General features: G+C 56.7%; 1 protein-coding gene across 1 annotated transcript in view; it reads right to left on the minus strand.

The window, feature by feature from the left end:
* Nucleotides 1-13,571, minus strand: part of RNF40 (ring finger protein 40) — a 41,536-nt gene extending 27,965 nt beyond the window's left edge. Inside the window, exons 1-5 of the mRNA XM_054053076.1 lie at nucleotides 13,533-13,571; nucleotides 12,000-12,130; nucleotides 7,821-7,988; nucleotides 5,054-5,213; nucleotides 2,273-2,467 (exon numbers count right to left, since the gene is read on the minus strand). Of these exons, the coding sequence (XP_053909051.1) occupies nucleotides 2,273-2,467; nucleotides 5,054-5,213; nucleotides 7,821-7,988; nucleotides 12,000-12,128 (652 nt within the window). The 5' untranslated portion in view covers nucleotides 12,129-12,130; nucleotides 13,533-13,571. The remainder of the gene's footprint in view (nucleotides 1-2,272; nucleotides 2,468-5,053; nucleotides 5,214-7,820; nucleotides 7,989-11,999; nucleotides 12,131-13,532) is intronic.
* Between the last annotated feature and the right edge of the window lie 4,559 nt (nucleotides 13,572-18,130).

Genomic DNA, 18,130 nt, shown 5'->3' on the forward strand with positions numbered 1-18,130 from the left:
ACACCCATAAAAACCCTCAAAACAGCCCCAAAACCCCCCCAGAAAAACCCCAAAAACACCCTCAAAACACCCAAAAAACCCTAAAAACACCCCAAAACCCCTCAAAACACCCCAAAAACACCTCAAAACACCCCCAAACCCCCCCCGATAGACCCCAAAACTGCTCAAAGCACCCCAAAACCCACCTCAAAACCTAAAAAACCCTCAAAACACCCCAAAACCCCCCAGAAAGACCCCAAAACCCCTCAAAACACCCAATAAAAACTCAAAAGACCCCAAAACTCCTCAAAACACCCAAAAACCCCCTCAAATCACCCCAAAACCCCCCAGAAAGACCCCAAAACCCCTCAAAACACCCCAAAACCCACCTCAAAACCTAGAAAAACCTCAAAACACCCTAAAAACCCCTCAAAACACCCCCAAAAACCCCTCAAATCACCCCAAAACCCCCCAGAAAGACCCCAAAACCGCTCAAATCACCCCAAAAACACCTCAAAACACCCCAAAAACCACCTCAAAACACCCCAAAAGCCCTCAAAACACCCATAAAACCCCTCAAAACAGCCCAAAACCCCCCCAGAAAGACCCCAAAAACACCCTCAAAACACCTCAAAAACCATCTCAAAACATCCCAAAACACCCCAAAACCCTTCAAAACCCCTCAAAGCACCCCAAAAACCCCTCAAAACACCCAAACCCCCTCAAAACGCCCCCAAAACCCCCTCAGAACACCCCAAAACTCCCTCAAAACCCAAACCCACCCAAAAACCCCCCAAAAACCATCTCAAAACCCCCCAAAACCACCTCAAAACACCCCAAAACCCCACAGACCCCTATAGCGCCCCATAACTGCCCCATAGCAACCCATAAAGCCCCATAGATCCCCCATAACTGCCCCATAGTGCCCCATAACGCCCCATAGACCCCCCATAGCACCCCATAATGCCCCATAGACCCCCCATAGCACCCCATAATGCCCCATAGACCCCCATAGCACCCCATAGCACCCCATAACACCCCATAGACCCCCCCATAACTGCCCCATAGACCCCCATAACTGCCCCATAACTGCCCCATAGCGCCCCATAGCACCCCCCATAAACCCCCCATAGCACCCCCCATAAACCCCCCATAGCGGCCCATAACTGCCCCATAGACCCCAACAGACCCCCCTAGCGCCCCATAAGTGCCCCATAGCAACCCATAAAGCCCCATAGATCCCCCATAGTACCCCATAACTGCCCCATAGACCCCCCATAGCGCCCCATAACTGCCCTATAGCGCCCCATAGACCCCCATAGCACCCTATAAGTGTCCCATAGACCCCCATAGCACCTCACAACTGCCCCATAGTCCCCCCATAGCGCCCCATAACTGCCCCATAGCGCCCCATAGACCCCCATAGCACCCTATAAGTGCCCCATAGACCCCCATAGCACCCCATAACTGCCCCATAGTCCCCCCAAAGTGCCCCATAACTGCCCCATAGACCCTTTATAGCACCCCATAACTGCCCCATAGACCCACCATAGCACCCCCTAACTGCCCCATAGACCCCCCCTAGCGCCCCGTAACTGCCCCACAGACACCCCATAGCGCTCCATAGACCCCTCATAGCGCCCTATAGCTGCCCCATAGCGCCCCATAACTGTCCCATAGCAACACATAAAGCCCCATAGATCCTCCATAGCGCCCCATAACTGCCCCATAAACACCCATAACTTCCCCATAGCGCCCCATAACTGCCCCATAGCGCCCCACAGACTCCCATAGCACCCTATAACTGCCCCATAGAACCCCGTAACTGCCCCAAAGACCACTCATAGCACCCCATAAATGGCCCATAAGTGCCCCATAGACCCCCACAGCGCCCCATAACTGCCCCACAGCACCCCATAACGCCCCATAGACCCCCCGTAACTACCCCACAGCCCCCCGTAACTGCCCCACAGTGCCCCACAGCACCACATAAGCGCCCATAAACCCCCACAGACCCCTCATAGCACCCCCTAAGTGCCCCATAGCACCCCCACAGCGCCCCATAACTGCCCCACAGCACCTCATAACGCCCCACAGACCCCCATAACTACTCCACCGCCCCCTGTAACTACCCCATAGCGCCCCACAGCACCCCATAAGCGCCCATAAACCCCCACAGACCCCTCATAGCGCCCCATAACTGCCCCACAGACCCCCCCTAGCGCCCCCTAAGTGCCCCCTAGCGCCCCCAAACCGCCCCCTTGCAGCCGCCCCCCAGCTGCCCCCCACTCACCCCTGGCGGCGAGGCGGCCCCCCAAGTCCTGCGCGCGGCGGTGAGCGGACGCCAACCCCTCGACGAGACGGGCGACGGCGCGTGGGGCGAAGGCGAGCGTGGGGCGCGGCTCGGCCTCGGCCCCGGGGCTCAGCGCCGCCACGAAGGAGCCGGCGGCGCCCCACAGCCGCCCCACAAGTGGGGGACCCCAGGCTTCTAAGGGGGAAAAGGGAGATTCGGTGCCCCATAGGGACCCATAGAGGCCAATAGAGACCCACAGAGACCCCATAGAGCCCCACAGAAACCCATAGAGACCCACAGAGACCCATAAGTGCCCCACAGAGAACAGTAGAGGGCAATAGAGACCTATAGAGACCCATAGAGACCCCATAGAGACCAATAGAGACCCATAGAGACCAATAGAGACCCATAGAGACCCCACAGAGACCCATAGAGACCCCACAGAGACCCCACAGAGACCCCACAGAGACCCCACAGAGACCCATAGAGACCCCATAGAGACCCATAGAGACCTATAGAGACCTATAGAGACCCATAGAGACCCCATAGAGACCAATAGAGACCCATAGAGACCAATAGAGACCCATAGAGACCCCACAGAGACCCATAGAGACCCCACAGAGACCCATAGAGACCCCATAGAGACCCATAGAGACCCCATAGAGATCCCACAGAGACCCCATAGAGACCCCACAGAGACCCATAGAGACCCACAGAGACCCCATAGAGACCCCACAGAGACCCCACAGAGACCCACAGAGACCCACAGAGACCCACAGAGACCACACAGAGACCCCACAGAGACCACACAGAGACCCCACAGAGACCACACAGAGACCCACAACTGCCCCCCAAGTGCCCCAAAGCGCCCCAAAGCGCCCAATAGAGAAACATAGCGACCAACAGAGAACCCATAGAGACCCCATAGAGACCCACTGAGCGCAAAAGAGCCCCACAGAGCGCAAAAGAGCCCCACAGAGCCCCACAACTGCCCCCCAAGTGCCCCATAGCGCCCAATAGAGCCCCATAGTGCCCAACAGAGACCCCACAGAGACCCATAGAGACCCATAGAGACCCACAGAGACCCAATAGAGACCCCATAGAGACCCACAGAGTGCAATAGAGCCCCACAGAGCCCCACAACTGCCCCCCAAGTGCCCCATAGCGCCCAATAGAGCCCCATAGTGCCCAACAGAGACCCCACAGAGACCAATAGAGACCCATAGAGACCCACAGAGACCAACAGAGACGCATAGAGACCCCATAGAGACCCACAGAGACCCCATAGAGACCCACAGAGACCCACAGAGACCCACAGAGACCCCACAGAGACCCCACAGAGACCCCACAGAGACCCCACAGAGACCCCACAGAGACCCCACAGAGACCAATGGAGACCCACAGACACCCACAGAGGGCAACAGAGCCCCACAGAGCCCCACAACTGCCCCCCAAGTGTCCCATAGCACCCAACAGTAGAGCCCCATAGAGACCCATAGAGACCCCACAGAGACCGACAGAACCCCATTGAGACCAATACAGACACATAGAGACCAATAGAGCCCCATAAAGACCAATAGAGCCCCACAGACACCAATAGACATATAGGGAGCAATAGACACCAACAGAGCCCCACAGAGCCCCATAAAAACTAATAGAGCCCCATAGCGCCCAATAGAGCCCCACAGAGACCAACAGAGATACATAAAGACCAATAGAGATACATAGAGACCAATAGAGCCCCATAGAGACTGACAGAGCCCCATTGAGACCAATAGAGCCCCATAGAGACTGACAGAGCCCCATTGAGACCAACAGAGCCCCATTGAGACCAACAGAGCTCCATTGAGACCAATAGAGCTCCATTGAGACCAATAGAGCCCCATAGAGACCAATAGAGCCCCATTGAGACCAATAGAGCTCCACTGAGACCAATAGAGCCCCATTGAGACCAATAGAGATCCATTGAGACCAATAGAGCCCCATAGAGACTGACAGAGCCCCATTGAGACCAATAGAGCCCCATTGAGACTGACAGAGCCCCATTGAGACCAATAGAGCCCCATTGAGACCAATAGAGCCCCATAGAGACTGACAGAGCCCCATTGAGACCAATAGAGATCCATTGAGACCAACAGAGCCCCATTGAGACCAATAGAGCCCCATAGAGACCAATAGAGCCCCATAGAGACCAATACAGACGCATAGAAACCCATAGAGACCGATAGAGCCCCACAGAGACCCATAGAGACACAAAGACCAACAGAGCCCCACAGAAACCAATAGACACAGAGACCAATAGAGACCAATAGAGCCCCATACAGACACATAGAGACCAATAGAGCCCCACAGCTGCCCCCCAAGTGCCCCATAGAGACCCACAGAGCCCCATAGCACCCCACAACTGCCCCCAAAGTGTCCCATAGAGCCCCACAGCGCCCCAAAACTGCCCCCCAAGTGCCCCATAGAGACACCCTCCTCCCCGCCCCCCGCCAAGGGGGGGGGTGACACAGACTCAACGCCCCAGGGAGCCCCCCAAGTGCCCCATAACACCCCCAAATCTGCCCCCCAAGACCCCCAACTGCCCCCCAACTGCCCCCAGCCCCCCAAGTTGCCCCTTAAGTACCCCCAACTGCCCCCCCATTGCCTCTAAGCCCCCCAAATTACCCCTAAACCCCTTAAATGCCCCCCAAAACTCCCTCCAGGACCCCCAAACTACCCCCCCCAGCCCCCCAAATTACCCCTCAGCCCCATAAGTGCTCCCCCCAAGATCCCTCTCACCCCTCCGTTCGGTTCCCTCGGGGTCCCCCAGTGGGTCGGAGAGGGGGTCGGATCCCTCGGGTTGGGGTTCGGGGGGGTCCCCAGGAAATGGGGAGGGGGCAGGGGGAGCCCCCCCTTCGCCCTCGTAGCGACGCAGCAGAGCCTGAACCTCCGCATCCAGCTGGGGGGAGAAACGGGGGGGGGGGGGTCAGGGTACCCCAAAATCCATGGGGGGGGTGGAATTTGGGGGGTTTGGGGGGGGTCTCAGGGGGGATTTGGGGGGACTTGGAGGGGCCTTGAGGGGTTTGGGGGGTCACAGGGGGGATTTGGGGGGGCCTTGAGGGGTTTGGGGGGGTCACAGGGGATTTCGGGGGTCTTGGGGAGAATCTATGGGGGGCTTGAGGGGTTTGGGGGGGTCAACGGGGGGATTTGGGGGGGCCTTGAGGGGTTTGGGGGGGTCACAGGGGGGATTTGGGGGGGCCTTGAGGGGTTTGGGGGGTCACAGGGGGGATTTGGGGGGGTCACAGGGGGGATCTATGGGGGGCTTGAGGGGTTTGGGGGGTCACAGGGGCAATTTGAGGGGTCTTGGGGGGATCTATGGGGGGGCTTGAGGGGTTTGGGGGGTCACAGGGGGGATTTGGGGGGCATTGAGGGGTTTGGGGGGGTCACAGGGGGGATTGGGGGGGGCCTTGAGGGGTTTGGGGGTCACAGGGGGGATTTGGGGGCCTTGAGGGGTTTGGGGGGGTCACAGGGGGGGATTTGGGGGTTCTTGGGGGATATGGGGGGGACTTGAGGGGTTTGGGGGGGTCACAGGGGGGATTTGGGGGGTCTTGGGGGGATCTATGGGGGGCTTGAGGGGTTTGAGGGGGTCACAGGGGGGATTTGGGGGGCATTGAGGGGTTTGGGGGGGTCACAGGGGGGATTTGGGGGGGCCTTGAGGGGTTTGGGGGTCACAGGGGGATTTGGGGGCCTTGAGGGGTTTAGGGGGGGGTCACAGGGGGGGATTTGGGGGTTCTTGGGGGGATCTGGGGGGGACTTGAGGGGTTTGGGGGGGTCACAGGGGGGATTTGGGGGGGTCTTGGGGGGGGTCTTGAGGGGTCCCTGAGGCCACTTTTGGGGGTCAAAAAGCCATTTTTGGTGTCTTCAACCCCGTTTTTGGGGTCCCCGAGACCACTTTTGGGGTTAAAAAGCCATTTTTGGTGTCTCCAAATCCACTTTTGGGGTCCCTGAGACCACTTTTGGGGTCAAAAGCCATTTTTGGGGCCCTCAAGTCCACTTTTGGGGGTTCTCGAGACCACTTTTGGGGTCAAAAAGCCCTTTTTGGTGTCTCCAAATCCACTTTTGGGATCCCTGAAGCCACTTTTGGGGTCAAAAAAGCCATTTTTGGGGTCCCCGAGATCAGTTTTGGGGTCAAAAAGCCATTTTTGGGCTCTCCAAGTCCACTTTTGGGGGTCCTTAAGACCACTTTTGGGGTCAAAAAGCCATTTTTGGGGTCAAAAAGCCATTTTTGAGGTCTCCAACCCCAGTTTTGAGTTCCAAAGGTCTCTTTTTGGGGTCAAAACTCCATTTTTAGTGTCTCCAAGTCCACTTTTGAGGTCCCTGAGGTCCAAAGGTCCATTTCTGGGCTCAAAAAGCCATTTTTGAGGTCTCCAACTCCACTTTTGGGGTCCGAAAGGTCAATTTTGGGGTCAAAAAGTCACTTTTGGTGTCTCCAACCCCAGTTTTCATATCCTTAAAGTCACTTTTAGGGCCCAAAAAGCCATTTTTGGTGTCTCCAAGTCCACTTTTGGGGTCCCTGAGATCACTTTTAGGGGTCAAAAAGCCATTTTTGATGTCTCCAACCCCAGTTTTGAGGTCCCTCAGATCACTTTTAGGGCTCAAAAAGCCATTTTTGAGGTCTCCAAGTCCACTTTTTGGAGTCCCTGAGACCACTTTTGGGGTCAAAAGCCATTTTTGGTGTCTCCAAGCCCAGTTTTGAGGTCCAAAGGTCCCTTTTTGGGGTCAAAAAGCCATTTTTGGTGTCTCCAAGTCCACTTTTGGGCTTCCTGAGACCACTTTTAGGGGTCAAAAACCCATTTTTGGTGTCTCCAAGTCCACTTTTGAGGTCCCTGAGGTCCAAAGGTCCCTTTTTGGGGTCAAAAAGCCATTTTTGGTGTCTCCAAACCCTGTTTTGAGGTCTCTCAGATCACTTTTAGGGCTCAAAAAGCCATTTTTGAGGTCTCCAAGTCCACTTTTTGGAGTCCCTGAGACCACTTTTGGGGTCAAAAGCCATTTTTGGTGTCTCCAACCCCAGTTTTGAGGTCCTTAAACTCACTTTTAGGGCTCAAAAAGCCATTTTTGGTGTCTCCAAGTCCACTTTTGAGGTCCAAAGGTCCCTTTTTGGGGTCAAAAAGCCATTTTTGGTGTCTCCAACCCCATTTTCGAGATCCTTAAACTCACTTTTAGGGCTCAAAACCCCATTTTTGGTGTCTCCAAGTCCACTTTTGGGCTTCCTGAGACCACTTCTAGGGGTCAAAAAGCCATTTTTGGTGCCTCCAACCCCAGTTTTGAGGTCCAAAGGTCCCTTTTTGGGGTCAAAACCCCATTTTTGGTGTCTCCAAGTCCACTTCTGATGTCCCTAAGATCACTTTTGGGGTCAAAATCCCATTTTTGGTGTCTCCAAACCTATTTCTGAGATCCTTAAAGTCACTTTTATGGCTCAAAAAGCCATTTTTGATGTCTCCAAGTCCACTTTTGGGTCAAAAAAAAAGGTTTTGGGGTGCCGGGAGGTGGGTTTTGGGGTTCGCACCTGCGCCCAGAAGCGGTTGACGAGGAGCAGAGTGGCGTCGTCGGTCGCCTGACGCTTCTCGAGCTTCTCGATGCGCTCCCGTAGTTCGTCTTCGCACGCCTGGCGCTGCTCCAACCGCTCCGCCAACTTCTTGTTCTTGAACTGCAGAACCTTCAGGTCCATCTCCTCCTGATGAAATATGGGGGGACAAAGGGGTTTGGGGGGGTCTCAAAGGGTTTGGGGCGACCCAAAGGGGTTTGGAGGTACCCAAAGAGTTTGGAGGAACGCGAGAGAGTTGAAGATAATCAATGAGTTTGGGGTCAATCAATGAGTTTGGGGTCAATCAAAGGGGTTTTGGGGGGATCTCAGGGGCTTTTGGGGGGTCTCAAGGGGGTTTGAGGGGGTCCCAGAGGGTTTGGGGGTGACCTGAGGGGTTTGGGGGTACCCAAAAGGTTTGGAGGAACGTGAGAGAGTTGAAGATAATCAATGAGTTTGGGGTCAATCAATGGGTTTGGAGACAATCAAAGGGGTTTTGGGGGGTCTCAAGGGGGTTTGAGGGGTTTTTGGGGTGATCTGAGGGGTTTGGGGGGACCCAAAGTGTTTGGAGGTACCCAAAAGGTTTGGAGGAACGCGAGAGAGTTGAAGATAATCAATGAGTTTGGAGTCAATCAATGAGTTTGGGGTCAATCAATGAGTTTGGGGTCAATCAAAGGGGTTTTGGGGGGATCTCAGGGGCTTTTGGGGGGTCTCAAGGGGGGTTTGAGGGGGTTTTGGGGTGATCTGAGGGGTTTGGGGGGACCCAAAGGGTTTGGGGGGACCCAAAAGGTTTGGAGGAACGCGAGAGAGTTGAAGATAGTCAATGAGTTTGGGGTCAATCAATGAGTTTGGGGTCAATCAAAGGGGTTTTGGGGGGATCTCAGGGGGTTTTGGGGGGTCTCAAGGGGGGTTTGAGGGGGTTTTGGGGTGATCTGAGGGGTTTGGGGGGACCCAAAGGGTTTGGAGGTACCCAAACGGTTTGGAGGAACGCGAGAGAGTTGAAGATAATCAATGAGTTTGGGGTCAATCAATGGGTTTGGAGACAATCAAAGGGGTTTTGGGGGGTCTCAAGGGGGTTTGAGGGGGTTTTGGGGTGATCTGAGGGGTTTGGGGGCACCCAAAGGGTTTGGAGGAACGCGAGAGAGTTGAAGATAATCAATGAGTTTGGGGTCAATCAATGAGTTTGGGGTCAATCAATGAGTTTGGAGACAATCAAAGGGGTTTTGGGGGATCTCAGGGGCTTTTGGGGGGTCTCAAGGGGGTTTTGGGGGTGACCTGAGGGGTTTGGGGGGACCCAAAGGGTTTGGAGGTACCCAAAAGGTTTGGAGGAACGCAAGAGAGTTGAAGATAATCAATGAGTTTGGGGTCAATCAATGAGTTTGGAGACAATCAAAGGGGTTTAGGGGGATCTCAGGGGGTTTTGAGGGGGTTTTGGGGTGATCTGAGGGGTTTGGGGGGACCCAAAGGGTTTGGGGGTACTCAAAAGGTTTGGAGGAACGCGAGAGAGTTGAAGATAATCAATGAGTTTGGGGTCAATCAATGGGTTTGGAGACAATCAAAGGGGTTTTGGGGGATCTCAGGGGGTTTTGAGGGGGTTTTGGGGTGATCTGAGGGGTTTGGGGGGACCCAAAGGGTTTGGAGGTACCCAAATGGTTTGGAGGAACGCGAGAGAGTTGAAGATAATCAATGAGTTTGGGGTCAATCAATGAGTTTGGGGTCAATCAATGAGTTTGGGGTCAATCAAAGGGGTTTTGGGGGGATCTCAGGGGCTTCTGGGGGGTCTCAAGGGGGTTTGAGGGGGTCCCAGAGGGTTTGGGGGTGACCTGAGGGGTCTGGGGGGACCCAAAGGGTTTGGGGGCACCCAAAGGGTTTGGAGGAACGCGAGAGAGTTGAAGATAATCAATGAGTTTGGGGTCAATCAATGGGTTTGGAGACAATCAAAGGGGTTTTGGGGGATCTCAGGGGCTTTTGGGGGGTCTCAAGGGGTTTTAGGGGGTTTTGGGGTGACCTGAGGGGTTTGGGGGGACCCAAAGGGTTTGGGGGTACTCAAAAGGTTTGGAGGAACGCGAGAGAGTTGAAGATAATCAATGAGTTTGGGGTCAATCAATGGGTTTGGGGACAATCAAAGGGGTTTTGGGGGATCTCAGGGGCTTTTGGGGGGTCTCAAGGGGGTTTTGGGGGTGACCTGAGGGGTTTGGGGGGACCCAAAGGGTTTGGGGGTACTCAAAAGGTTTGGAGGAACGCGAGAGAGTTGAAGATAATCAATGAGTTTGGGGTCAATCAATGGGTTTGGGGACAATCAAAGGGGTTTTGGGGGATCTCAGGGGCTTTTGGGGGGTCTCAAGGGGGTTTTGGGGGTGACCTGAGGGGTTTGGGGGGACCCAAAGGGTTTGGGGGTACTCAAAAGGTTTGGAGGAACGCGAGAGAGTTGAAGACAATCAATGAGTTTGGGGTCAATCAATGGGTTTGGAGACAATCAAAGGGGTTTTGGGGGGTCTCAAGGGGGTTTGAGGGGGTTTTGGGGTGATCTGAGGGTTTGGGGGGACCCAAAGGGTTTGGGGGTACCCAAAAGGTTTGGAGAAACGTGAGAGAGTTGAAGATAATCAATGAGTTCGGGGTCAATCAATGAGTTTGGGGTCAATCAATGAGTTTGGAGACAATCAAAGGGGTTTTGGGGGGATCTCAGGGGCTTTTGGGGGGTCTCAAGGGGGTTTGAGGGGGTTTTGGGGTGATCTGAGGGGTTTGGGGGGACCCAAAGGGTTTGGGAGTACCCAAAAGGTTTGGAGGAACGCGAGAGAGTTGAAGACAATCAATGAGTTTGGGGTCAATCAATGGGTTTGGAGACAATCAAAGGGGTTTTGGGGGATCTCAGGGGCTTTTGGGGGGTCTCAAGGGGGTTTTGGGGGTGACCTGAGGGGTTTGGGGGGACCCAAAGGGTTTGGAGGTACCCAAAAGGTTTGGAGGAACGCAAGAGAGTTGAAGATAATCAATGAGTTTGGGGTCAATCAATGAGTTTGGAGACAATCAAAGGGGTTTAGGGGGATCTCAGGGGGTTTTGAGGGGGTTTTGGGGTGATCTGAGGGGTTTGGGGGGACCCAAAGGGTTTGGGGGTACTCAAAAGGTTTGGAGGAACGTGAGAGAGTTGAAGATAATCAATGAGTTTGGGCTCAATCAATGGGTTTGGAGACAATCAAAGGGGTTTTGGGGGGTCTCAAGGGGGTTTGAGGGGTTTTTGGGGTGATCTGAGGGGTTTGGGGGGACCCAAAGGGTTTGGGGGTACCCAAAGAGTTTGGAGGAACGCGAGAGAGTTGAAGATAATCAATGAGTTTGGGGTCAATCAATGAGTTTGGGGACAATCAAAAGGGTTTTGGGGGGATCTCAGGGGCTTTTGGGGGGTCTCAAGGGGGTTTGAGGGGGTTTTGGGGTGATCTGAGGGGTTTGGGGGGACCCAAAGGGTTTGGGGGTACCCAAAGAGTTTGGAGGAACGCGAGAGAGTTGAAGATAATCAATGAGTTTAGGGACAATCAATGAGTTTGGGGACAATCAAAGGGGTTTTGGGGGTCCCCCCCATTTCAGTGCCCCCTTTAGAGTGGGTTTTGGGGTCCCCCCCATTTCAGTGCCCCCTTTAGAGTGGGTTTTGGGGTCCCCCCCATTTCAGTGCCCCCTTTAGAGTGGGTTTTGGGGTCCCCCCCATTTCAGTGCCCCCTTTAGAGTGGGTTTTGGGGTCCCCCCCCATTTCAGTGCCCCCTTTCAAGTGAGTTTTGGGGTCCCCCCCATTTCAATGCCCCCTTTCGAGTGGGTTTTAGTGCCCCCCCCAATTTTGGGGTCCACCCAGGTGGGTTTCGAGGTCCCCCCCATTTTTGGGGTCCCCCCCGGGGTGGCTTTCAAGGTCCCCCCGAGTTTTAGGAGTCCCCTGAACGGGTTTTGGGGTCCCCCGAGTGGTTTCAAGGTCCTCCTTTGAGTGGGTTTCGAGGTCCCCCTTTGGCTGAGTTTTGGGGTTCCCCCCCCACGCAGTTTCAAGTCCCCCCCTCAGCAGTTTCAAGCCCCCATCCCCCCACCCCGTGGCAGTTTCAAGCCCCCCCTCCATGGCAGTTTCAAGCCCCCCCTCCATGGCAGTTTTGAGTCCCCCCTCCATGGCAGTTTCAAGTCCCCCCCCGGTCTCACCGTGGAGGAGATGCCGCCGAGGCGCAGGGGTTCGATGAGGGTGGTGGGGGGCGGCTGCTCCTCGCGGGGGGGGCGCTTCTCGGGGGGGCCCCCCCCGCCCTCGCCCGCCCCCCGCTTCACCCCCGACATCCCTGCCGGAAACAACAGGGGCTGATATAGAGGGATCTATAGGGCTCTATAGGGGCTCTGGGAGGGATCTATGGGGCACTATAGGGGCTATGGGGCTCTATAGAGGTCTATGGGGCTCTGGGAGGGATCTTTGGCGCTCTATAGGGGGCGCTATGGGGCTCTATAGGGAGAGTTATAGGGGCTATGGGGCTCTATAGGGGGCGCTATGGGAGGGATCTATGGGGCTCTATAGGGGCTCCCAGAGGGATCTATGGGGCACTATAGGGGCTATGGGGCCTCTATAGAGGCCTATGGGGCTCTGGGAGGGATCTTTGGGGCTCTATAGGGGGCGCTATGGGGCTCTATAGGGAGAGTTATAGGGGCTATGGGGCTCTATAGGGGGCGCTACGGGGGGCTATGGGGCTCTGGGAGGGATCTATGGGGCTCTATAGGGGGCTCTATAGGGGCTCCCGGAGGGATCTATGGGGCACTATAGGGCTGGGGAGGGAGCCTGGGGGGGTTATAGGGAGGCTATAGGGATCTATGGGGCTCTGTAGGGATGTATAGGGGTCTGGGGGGGCTATGGGGCCTATAGAGAGGGTCTATAATGCTCAGGAGGGGCACAGACACACCTATAGCAGTAAACAAAGATCTATAGGAGCCTATAAGGGAGTTCTGGGGTGTAGAGAGCTCTCTATGGGGTCTCTATGGGTCCCTGTGGGGCCTCATGGGCTCTTGTGGCTCTCTATGGGCCCCTATAGGGTCTCTACGTGTCCCTGTGGGTCTCTATGGCGTCGCTATGGGTCTCTATAAGGTCTCTATGCATCCCTATGGGCCCTATAAGGTCTCTATGAGTCCCTATGGGTCCCTATAGGCCCCTGTGACTCTCTATGGGTCTCTACATGTCCCTATGGGCCCTATAAGGTCTCTATGAGTCCCTATGGGCTGCTATGGGTCTCTATACAGTCTCTATGGGCCTCTATGAGTGTCTATAAGGTCTCTATGGGCCTCCATAGGTCCCTATGGGCCCCTGTGAGGCTCTATGAGTCCCTATAGGACCCTGTGGCTCTCTATGGGTCCCTATGGGCCTCTATAGGTCTCTATGGATCTTTATAGAGTCTCTATGCGTCCCTATGGGTTTCTATGGGTCCCTATAGGCCCCTTGGCTCTCTATGGGTCCCTATGAGGCTTCTATGGGGTCTCTATTGGTCTCCATGGGGTCTCTATGGGGTCTTTATGGGTCTCTGTGGGTCTCTATGGGCCTCTGTGTGTCCCTACAGACCTCTATGTGGTCCCTATGGGTCTCTACAGATCCCTATAGGCCCCCTCGCGTCCCTAAGGGTCTCTATAGGTCCCTATGGGCCTCTTTAGGGCCGCTATGGGGTCTCTATGGGTCCTATAGGGCCGCAAACCCCTCTCACCAACCTCCGCCGCCGCTTCCGTCCTCGCCGCGACCGGAACCGGAAGCGCTCCGCCTCCCCTCCTAAGCCCCACCCACTCCCCGCGCGCGCCCTCACGTGACCGCTCTCACGTGACCGCACTCACCCCCGCACCCCCCACCCCCCCCAATTCCCGCGCGCACGCGCGCGGCCCCTCCCGCCAAGCCCCGCTCACCCCGTAGGCCGCAGAAAGGGGCTCTTAAAGCGGCCGCAGAGCTCGCGCTTAAAGGGGCAACAAAGAGTGGACCCCACCCCCAGGCAAGGATCAACCCCCAGCCCCATAGGGACCCCCTCAGCCCCACAGAATCCCCCATAGGGACCCCCTCAGCCCCACAGAATCCCCCATAGGGACCCCCTCAGCCCCATAGGGACCCCCTCAGCCCCATAGAATCCCACATAGGGACCCCTTCAGCCCCCATAGGGACCTCCCCAGCCCCATAGGGACCCCCATAGGGACCCCCTCAGCCCCATAGAATCCCATATAAGGATCACCTCAGCCCCATAGGGACCCCCCCAGGCCTATAGAGACCCCCCCAGCCCCATAGAGACCCCCTCAGCCCCATAGAATCCCATATAGGGACCCACTCAGCCCCACAGGGACCCTCTCAGCCCCATAAAATCGCATAGGGACCCCCTCAGCCCCATAGAATCCCCCACAGGGACCCCCTCAGCCCCATAGGGACCTCCCCAGCCCCATAGGGACCCCCATAGGGACCCCCTCAGCCCCATAGAATCCCCTATAGGGACCCCCTCAGCCCCATAGAGACCCCCTCAGCCCCATAGAATCCCATATAGGGACCCACTCAGCCCCACAGGGACCCCCTCAGCCCCATAGAATCCCCCACAGGGACCCCCTCAGCCCCATAGAACCCCATATAGAGACCCCCTCAGCCCCACAGAATCCCCTATAGAGACCCCCTCAGCCCCACAGAATCTCCTATAGGGACCCCCTCAGCCCCATAGACATCCCCTCAGCCCCATAGAATCTCCCATAGGGACCCCCTCAGCCCTATAGAGACCCCCTCAGCCCCACAGAATCCCCTATATGGATCTCCTCAGCCCCATAGACACCCTCAGCCCCACAGAATCCCCTATATGGACACCCTCAGCCCCATAGGGACCCCCTCAGCCCCATAGAATCCCCCATAGAGACCCCCTCAGCCCCACAGGGACCCCCTCAGTCCCATAGAATCCCATATAGGGACCCCCTCAGCCCCATAGGACGCCATCAGCCCCATAGAATCCTCTATTGGACCCCCTCAGCCCCATAGGATCCCCTATAGGGACCCCCTCAGCCCCATAGGGACCTCCATAGGGACCCCCTCAGCCCCATAGAATCTCCTCAGCCCCATAGAATTCTCCATAGGGACCCCCTCAGCCCCACAGAATCCCACATAGGGACCCCCTCAGCCCCATAGGGACCCCCTCAGCCCCATAGAATCCCCCATAGGGACTCCCTCAGCCCCATAGAATCCCCTATAGGGACTCCTTCAGCCCTATAGGACGCCCTCAGCCCCATAGAATCCCCCATGGGGACCCTCTCAGCCCCATAGGAGACCCTCCAGCCCCATAGAATCCCCCATAGAGACGCCCTCAGCCCCACAGGGACCCCCTCAGCCCCGTAGGACGCCCTCAGCCCCATAGCATCCCATATAAGGACCCCCTCAGCCCCGTAGGACCCCCTCAGCCCCACAGAATCCCTCATAGGGACCCCCTCAGCCCCATAGAGACCCCCTCAGCCCCATAGAATCCCCCATAGAATCCCCCATAGGGACCCCCTCAGCCCCATAGAATCCCCCATAGGGACCCCCTCAGCCCCATAGGGACGCCCTCAGCCCCACAGAAGACCCTCCAGCCCCATAGATTGCCCTATAGGGGGTGGTTGGGGGGCAGGCGGTGGTCCCTAAACCCTACGGAGGGGGTTTGAGGGGGTCCCCAAACTCTCATCTTTTCACCCTTTTATTCATCGCATTCTCTCTCTGTCGGCGCCGCCTGTACATGGGGGGGGGGGGGGGGAGAAACGACCCAGAGCTCCCCTTTCTCCCTTCCTCTGCCCCATAACTAACCCCCCCCACCCCATAACTACCCCTCCTCTGCCCCCCAAGTGCCCCCCCCCCCCCCAGCACAAAGCACCCTTGCATAGATTGTGTTGAAAAGGAACCTATTTTACACGGGGCTGTACAGGGGGCGGCGCCCCCGCAATGTACACGGGTAAAAAACGCCCCCCCCAACCACCTCCCCCCCCCGGAACCTCCCCCCTACCCCCCCCGGCAAGATGGCCGCCGGCCGTAGCGTCTACCGGGGTTTAATGGCCGCCGGGGAGTAGCTTTGTGTGGGCAAAATGGCGCCTGGGGGGGGGAAGGTTGAGCTGGTCAAGTGACCACAGGAGTCAAAATGGCTGCCAGGTGGGATGTCCGCCGGAGTCAAGATGTCCGCCAAGGCGGGGAGGTGGTAAGAGGCAAGATGGCTGCCAGGTTAGGTAGGTGGTGAGGAGGGAAGATGGCTGCTAGGTATGAGGTCCGCTGGAGTCAAGATGGCCGCCGGGGCAGGAGGTCACAGGAGTCAAGATGGCTGCCGGGTGTGATGGTCAGGAATCAAAGATGGTGGCGAGGTCAGGTGGTCGTGAGTCAAGATGGCTGCCGGGTGTGATGTCCATTGGAGCCAAGATGGCCGCCAGGGGAAAGGGGATCGCAGGAGTCAAGATGGCTGCCGGGTCAGAGGGGTCGGGAATCAAGAAGGGGAGGAGCTCAGATGGTCATGAAACAAGATGGCGGCAACGTACGATGTCTGCTGGAGTCAAGATGGCTGCCAGGTCTGGAGGTCATAAGAGTCAAGATGGCCGCCGGGCCATTTTGTCACGAAGCAAGATGGCTGCGAGGCATGAGGTCCACTGGAGTCAAGATGGCCGCCAAGGCAGGAGATTACAGAAATCAAGATGGCTGCCAGGGACGACGTCCATTGGAGTCAAGATGGCCGCCAGGGCAGATGGTCACGAATCAAGATGGCTGCCACGTATGATGTCCCCTGGAGTCAAGATGGCTGCCAGGCCAGGAGGTCACGAATCAAGATGGCTGCCAGGTACGACGTCACCTGGAGTCAAGATGGCCACCAGGGCAGATGGTCACAAATCAAGATGGCTGCCACGTATGACGTCACCTGGAGTCAAGATGGCCGCCAGGTCAGATGGTCACGAATCAAGATGGCCACCATGTACAATGTTCCCTGGAGTCAAGATGGCCGCCAGGTCAGATGATCATAAATCATGATGGCCACCACGTATGATATCCTCTGGAGTCAAAATGGCTGCCAGATCAGATGGTCATAAATCAAGATGGCCGCCACCTATGATGTCCCCTGGAGTCAAGATGGCCGCCAGGTCAGAGGAGCTCTGGATTTGATGGCCACGAGGTCAGGTGGTTCCAGAAGCCAAGATGGCCGCCAGGTCAGGTGACCATTGCAATCAAGATGGCCGCCAGAGCAGGATCTCACCGCTGCCAAGATGGCCGCCAGGTCAAAGGCCAAGATGGCCGCCACCTATGAGGTGCACCAGAGTCAAGATGGCCGCCAAGGAAAATGGCTGTGCAATCAAGATGGCCGCCAGGTCAGGTGACCAGAGGAGCCAAGATGGCCACCGGATTGGGGGGAAGGGGTTCAGATGGTCAGGTGACCACACAGGAGACAAGTTGGCCGCCAGGTCACATGACCACAGGAGTCAAGATGGCCGCCAGGCCAGGTGACCTCTGGAACGAAGATGGCCGCAGGGGGGTGTGTGTGACATCACTGCAATCAAGATGGCCGCTCCCTCTGACGTCATCACCTGCTGGGCGGCCATCTTGGGGTCATGTCGGCCATCTTGGAGTAGGTGTCGGCCATTTTGGGGTCACTGTCCGCCATCTTGGAGCCATGTCGGCCATCTTGGAGTAGCTGGCGGCCATCTTGGGGCCATGGTGCAGTCAGTGTCCGCCATCTTGGAGTAGCCGTCGGCCATTTTGGGGTCACTGTCCGCCATTTTGAGGTCATGTCGCCCATCTTGGTGCCAAGTCGGCCATCTTGGATTAGCTGGCAGCCATCTTGGGGTCATGGTGGCCATCTTGATGTCACTGTCAGCCATGTTGGGGTCACTGTCGGCCATCTTGGATTAGCTGGCAGCCATCTTGGGGCCATGGCGGCCATCTTGAGGTCACCGTCAGCCATGTTGGGGTCACTGTCGGCCATCTTGGGGCATCCTCAGCCACTCCCGGTGGTGGCGGCCATTTTGCGGAGGCACACAGGGCCCCCGTCGGCCATCTTGTGACTCCCTCCTCACCTGCCGCCACCCTCAGCTCTCACTAAGGCCCCTGTCGGCCATCTTAGGGCTCGATGGGCCATTGTAGACCCCAGTCGGCCATCTTAGAAGCCCTCGTCGGCCATTTTGGGGACCCCGTCAGCCATCTTAGGGCCCTGATAGGACATCTGGTCACCAACTCAGGACCAGTCAGCCATCTTAGTGCCCTAGGCGGCCATCTTAGGGCCACGGGCAGCCATCTTAGTGCCCTTGTCGGCCATCTTGGGGTCCCATTTGGCCATCTCGGAGCCTTGTCAGCC

This window comes from Cuculus canorus, chromosome 38, assembly GCF_017976375.1.
Source record: "Cuculus canorus isolate bCucCan1 chromosome 38, bCucCan1.pri, whole genome shotgun sequence".
NCBI classification, from domain to species: domain Eukaryota; kingdom Metazoa; phylum Chordata; class Aves; order Cuculiformes; family Cuculidae; genus Cuculus; species Cuculus canorus.